We start from the raw sequence: 6,642 nt of genomic DNA, 5'->3' as shown, positions 1-6,642 counted from the left end.
ATGTATACACTAGCCTGCCCCTTTAACATCCAAGCAGCTATTAGTATTTTATATTTTTACTCAAATGTCATTGTTATTAAGAGAGAAATTGACCATTTTTTTTTTTCCTGAGTCATATATAGTGAATTGCCACATGTTACCATGGTCTACAATTTACTCCAACTTGGGGTTATGGGTCACAAACACTAGTAGCCGTACCGAACCAGACACTACTCATGTTTGGCGCCGCTGACAGATGTACCGACGCTGATGGGCTAATGATTTATTTTATAAATGAGGTCAAAACATGGTTCTACTTTTGACATTTTATTACGGTATAATCTTAAATTAATGGTACAAATTTGGGGACATTTTACCATATACTATTCAGACAACTGCCGGCCATAAATTTCAGTACAGCAAAGTTCCATATGGCTTAAAAAATCAGAGACTAAGAGGAAAATGCAAGAAAAATAGTGCAAAGCTTGTAGTGTATTATAACTTTTCATACAGCTGACCCAGTTTGATGTTTCTCAATGGATATAATCACTGTTTAAGCAAGCATTTTGTCAATTTGCATTCCTACTCCATACCATTCATTTAAATGAAAACTGCAGGACAGGGAAGTATATCTGCATAATTCAATGTGAACAGAGGTGCCAAATAGGAAATCTTTGATAAACAGAAAATAGATGCAACAGTTCATGTATCCTGATGTATGATTGACGAGACTGATATATGCAAGTACAGATCATCATCAATGCTACTCAGCTATCATGATCAAAATTTGTGTTAAGAACACAGTAATGCCAGTGCTGGGCCAATTAGGGGACAGAAAAAATGTGACTTCTGAGGTACATTTTTTTAATTCAATCTTTACTATCCAGGTACACTATCCTTAGGCTTATGTTTTATCAAACTGTTATTATATGGAATTAAATGAGTTTTGTTTACTCATGCATTTGAATGAAGATCTTGGAACACATTTATTTTCTATGAATTTTTTTGCTACCTAGGTACCTGATAATCTTGATCAAAAAGAATCTAGCACATGGTATGTTGATTAAAGCCATATAGTGTAATGAAAATACACTCAAGTATGTTTGTGGACATGCATGTGTGTGTGTGTGTGCTTTTTTCAAATTTTGTACTATCTGAAATCACCCAATAATGAAAAACAAACAACAATATTACAACTTACCAGAATTCATAGTGATTCATAATAAACCATGCTTGCTTAGGAATATGATGCTGCTATGACTGTATCTCAATGCAATATCTTGAGTCAGTATTTAAAATTAAACAGCAAGAGACGAGATTCAGTTCATGACAGCAGAAAGAGATATTCCTCTCACCTCATCTGGTAATAAAATATTGATAATTGCTGCCACATAATATCTAACTGGGTGCTATTAAAATATAAAAAATAAATAAATACAATTTCTAGCAGAGTAGCAGCTACAAAATGAATTTGAGGCATTGCCACACCTTAAGTCTTTGCTGTTATGACTTAATAGAGATCCTGTATATCTTTTTGACAAAAGGGGCAACAGGAAATGTAAATTAGTGTTCTAGTTTTTAATTTCTGATCATCAGCACTATGATCAGGTTAACCTTGTCTAGACTGAATATCTACATCAAAGTTATCGTTCACGAGGTATTTTCTACAACAGTGCACAGTGTATGCTATGTACAAGAAAAAAAAAAAAGTTAAAAGAGAGGCTGTAGATAACAACTACTACTTTGGTATAAAAGACTGACTAGTGAAGCCTAAACCAAATCCCTTGTGAGTGTGTGTGGCAATTCTTGCCATCTCATACTGCCTTTCCATTGAGGAAAACATAGTTTCTTGTTTTTGAAGAATATCAATACCTTTATCTTTGCTACCATTCCCTCCAGTTCCTTCCTTAGTACTACTACTTGGCGCAGCTTCACCTGAAAGAAAATGCAATACTTTATCATTATCTTGATATGATTTCATTACTTCCAAAAATACAAGCCCTTTCTTACAAGTGGAGAGTGCCAGATATAAGATAAATAAGAAAAAAGAATAGAGATCTCCCTCTGACGGCAGACAATTATCACTGCAAATGCACACTACATCAGTTTTTATCTATATAATTTTGATGAGCCGTCCACAAACAAGAACTTCCCCCTAAGGGTGTGTTAATGGCAGTGCCCAATTTTTCCTGTTCCATCACTACTTCACACATTTGATCTCTTATCTGACAATTTTCTTATACTCATTTATTCTGTGGATAAATTTTACTGGTTTTCCCTTCATACCAATTCCCTTAACCCCTTCACTCCGACGACGCCGACGTCGGCGTCACCATATGGAAAGGGTTAGTCCTCTTCTAAACCTCTTAATCCTCTTCCATTTCCTCTTAATCCTCTTCTAAACTTCTTAAGAGGAAATGGGAGAGGATTAAGAGGAATTTAGAGGAGGAATGAGAGGTTTAGAAGAGGATTAATCCTTTTCTATTTCCTCTTGACCATTTCCATACTGTGGCGCCGACGTCTCGTCTCGGATTGAAAGGGTTAATCTTGCTCTTATACACTCCTAACAAACTCCTCATTCACCGACATTATAAGTCTTACCTATCTCCGAGTCCTGTACCATGATTAACCCGGTAGCAGCGGGGATCATGTTTCTTATTGGTCCCTCTAAGCGAGAAAAATGAGAAAAAAATCACCCCTCACACAAACCATTTCATAATATATATCAAAGCATTTGTGATCAGATTATGTATCATCTTTTTTTTTTTGGGGGGGGGAGGGGGGGGGGTTATATCATGCCACAAATTTGGCCCGTCACTGCTACACGGTAGAACCACAAATTTGGCCCGTCACTGCTACACGGTAAAACCACAAATTAGGCCCATCACTACTACACGGTAAAACCACAAATTTGGCCCGTCACTACTACACAGTAAAACCACAAATTTGGCCCGTCACTACTACACGGTAAAACCACAAATTTGGCCCGTCGCTGCTACCGGGTTAATCAATTTAACCACTCCACAATTTTCTTCCCTTTGCTACACCCATACTAACTCTCATACACATCTCTATTACTTCCTCCACACTCTACTCTTATACAGCTTATTTCCATTAAATGTATTCATGCTTGCTGTGCTACATGTGTCATAATCTGTCATAACTTATGCCTGAATTCCACTTGGTATTGCAAAATCAATGATTTCCTCTTGCTCTTTCAGACACCTTTACCTCACTCTTGCCCACATTAACTTTCAGTTTTTTTTCTCCCACAATCTGCCATATTTATCTAAACCTCTCTAACAACCATTAAGTTCCTGTCAACAACACAGTATCATCTGCAACGACCTACCACCAAGGAATGATGTCTCTCATTTTCAGCCTTGTACCTAAATCTCCTACTCTGGCCATTACTTATAAAACAATCTATATCTAAACAGACATGGTTACGTCATACAGCTCTGTTCCCCACCCAAAGACAAACCCATACTCTAACTCAACTTCCCACTCGCCTGCACAGAGGAACTCATATTCTTAAGACTTGATCCCTTAAAATATTTCCCAATCAATTCCATATATTATTCTCAGAACATTCTACAAAATCACCTTGACAACCTTATTCTAAGCAATCACAGGTCCATGTATATATATACAGGTAACTCTCGATTTACGCGAGTATTGTGTCCTTGAAGAGGTCGCGTAAATCAAAAACAATGTAAATAAATATTCACTTCATTCAGGGGGGGCGGGGGGGGCGAGAGAGAGAGAAATATCCATATCACCGAGATATCCACTCAGGCACTCAGTCTCAGCCTCACTCGTGTGAGAAAGAAATGAGGGACACCATGAACGACTGGCTAGTATTGGTACCAGTACTGAGCAGTCTGGTACCGGTACCTCCCCACCCCTATTGTTGATTAGTGTGGCAGCGTGGGTACTGTATTGTTGTTCAAGTGGCACGCGGGAAGAACTGAGCTCTGCTGTGTGGCTGCAGCGCCGTGTGAGTCCAGTTGCGTGAAGGCGCGGCCACACTTGCCTAGAACATTGCCCGAAACACTGCTCGACGCATGAAGAAAACATGTTACACGCACGCTAGCAACATGTCACTGACAGTACTGGGACAGTGTTTCGGCCACTGTTTGGGGCAAAGTCATGGACATGCTGGAAACAAGAGGTGAAATAGTGAAGTGGTCCACACTTGCCTCAGTCACTACCCAGCACCATATGCATCGCCCGTTCCAGCTCCAGACTTCGTATTCATTTTTTTCTGCTCCCTCCGGAACTGGCCAATCAAAGTTTTCATCTTCTTTTCTACCTCGGCTCGTTCTACTGCCAGGGCCTGTGAGATGCTTCTCCAAGCGTCTAGTTTTTTCACTTTGTTCTTGTATGTTGGATCTGTTGGATCCCATAACACTGGGTGTGACTGATACAGTTCAATCAACACGAATGTCTGCTCCTTGGTCCACTCCATTGTCCACACCATGCACTGCCGTCGCTTGAATGGTGTGGATGATACATGTCAGCAGCTCGAAGCCTCGTCCACACCAGTGCTACCACCATGTCACAGGCAGAGCTGCCAACATGATGTGGACGCTAGTGCCTCGAACACGTCCGTGACAAAGTTAGAGACATGTTTCCTTCATGCGTCGAACATTGTTTCGAGCAATGTTCTAGGGCAAGTGTGGCCGCGCCTTGAGACATCTGGTGGCCACTCCATAAAATATCGCATATAAATAAAATAAAAAAGTGTAAATTAAACATTTATTTGGAATTTGGACCACGCGTTATTTCAAAAACGCGTAAATCAAACTTGCATAAATCGAGAGTTACTTGTATATATATATATATATATATATATATATATATATATATATATATATATATATATATATATATATATATATATATATATATATATATATATATATATATATATATATATATATATATATATATATATATATATATATATATATATATATATATATATATATATATATATATATATATATATATATATATATATATATATATATATATATATATATATATATATATATATATATATATATATATATATATATATATATATATATATATATATATATATATATATATATATATATATATATATATATATATATATATATATATATATATATATATATATATATATATATATATATATATATATATATATATATATATATATATATATATATATATATATATATATATATATATATATATATGATAATTTTTTTAATTTTCAGAGCAAAGATCTAGTCCATACAAACCACCCCTTTTCTAAATGCCACTGCTCATCTCCTATATTTCTATTGCTTATTTTAATCCTCCTTTCAAAAGAACAAAAGAACATAAGAGTGTAAAGAGTCTGCAAGAGGCCAATTGGCCTATACAAGGCAGATTGTTAGCCTAACCCCACCTTACCTCACTATCCATGAAATTATCCAATCTCTTCTTGAATGTATCTATGGTATTGGCACTCACATCATGACTGTCAAGCCTGTTCCACTCATCCATGACTCTAAGTTTAAACCAATTCTTGTCTATGTCTTTTGAATCTTGAATTTATCTAACTTAAAACTATTCCTACATGTCCTACCCAGCTTTTACAACAAAAACCCTATAAACATCCCCCTTATTTCTATAACCTTTACATATACCTTACTTAGCTATTAATTAAGTTTATTTCCCCATGCAACTTTGCTTCCATGTTTGATTACACATTGACAGCAGCCATTACTGAACTGGATTTCAGCTGTTATGCCATCAAAGCCTGGGGCCTTTATTATTTTCAACTTGATTGCCTCTTCTACCTTACCCCTCTGCATCTCTGCCTGTGGATATTACAACCCTATATTCATTTTTACTTTCATACTTGTCACTTATATTTAATCTATAATCCAACTTACCTTGATCTTTAACGCCCATGAGCCTGCGGAACTTCTCGGCCATCTTTCCATCTCTGTCATTAGAAAACCTTGTGTTGGCCCATAAGGCAGCCTGCCCGCCACTGCTCCCGCTAGCTCCTGCCTGTGTTGTTGGTGTTGTTGGTGTCTGCGGAGCTCTGGATATTGGCATAGTTGGAAACCTTGGCCCAAAGTTCATTCCTCCAAAACCTGTGTTCATTGGACGTGGGTTTTCTGTAGGATTAGCTTGAGGGGCAGGAGTTGGGGTTGGAGGAGTTTTATTCTGCAAAGATCAAGTTTATTTTTTAATTTGTGCCTCAAGAAATATAAAGTGATACATAATTCTAGTATCAAAGACACATCCCTTATTTGTTGTGTGTGTGTGAGAGAGAGAGAGAGAGAGAGAGAGAGAGAGAGAGAGAGAGAGAGAGAGAGAGAGAGAGAGATTTTCTCTCACACACACACACACGCACACACATAGATGGGAGGATCAAGATACAGGAGAGGAGAAAAGCACTTTGGTCAGTGTCAGTGGAATCAAGCTGTAACATATATATATATATATATATATATATATATATATATATATATATATATATATATATATATATATATATATATATATATATATATATATATATATATATATATATATATATATACACACACACACACACTGCTGCTGTGGAAACTATAAAATAAAGGAGGAATGAGAGGGGAAATGAAGTGC

General features: G+C 36.6%; 1 protein-coding gene across 5 annotated transcripts in view; it reads right to left on the bottom strand.

Annotated features, from left to right (window-relative positions):
- Positions 1-290: 290 nt before the first annotated feature.
- The window catches only part of LOC127004932 (arginine/serine-rich coiled-coil protein 2-like), a 46,625-nt gene continuing 40,273 nt past the window's right edge, over positions 291-6,642 (bottom strand). For 4 of the 5 annotated variants that reach the window (XM_050873207.1, XM_050873218.1, XM_050873227.1 and 1 more), the window contains 3 exons: positions 5,916-6,195; positions 2,581-2,646; positions 291-1,914 (listed from right to left, as the gene is read on the bottom strand). In XM_050873207.1, the coding sequence (XP_050729164.1) occupies positions 1,718-1,914; positions 2,581-2,646; positions 5,916-6,195 (543 nt within the window). In that variant the 3' untranslated portion in view covers positions 291-1,717. The remainder of the gene's footprint in view (positions 1,915-2,580; positions 2,647-5,915; positions 6,196-6,642) is intronic. The other variant, XM_050873236.1, reaches the window with a different exon arrangement.

The sequence above is a fragment of the Eriocheir sinensis genome, chromosome 3 (genome assembly GCF_024679095.1).
Source record: "Eriocheir sinensis breed Jianghai 21 chromosome 3, ASM2467909v1, whole genome shotgun sequence".
In the NCBI taxonomy this organism is placed as follows: Eukaryota; Metazoa; Arthropoda; class Malacostraca; order Decapoda; family Varunidae; genus Eriocheir; species Eriocheir sinensis.
The sequence above is the reverse complement of the archived record's forward strand: the minus strand, read 5'-3'. Positions and strand labels throughout refer to the sequence as shown.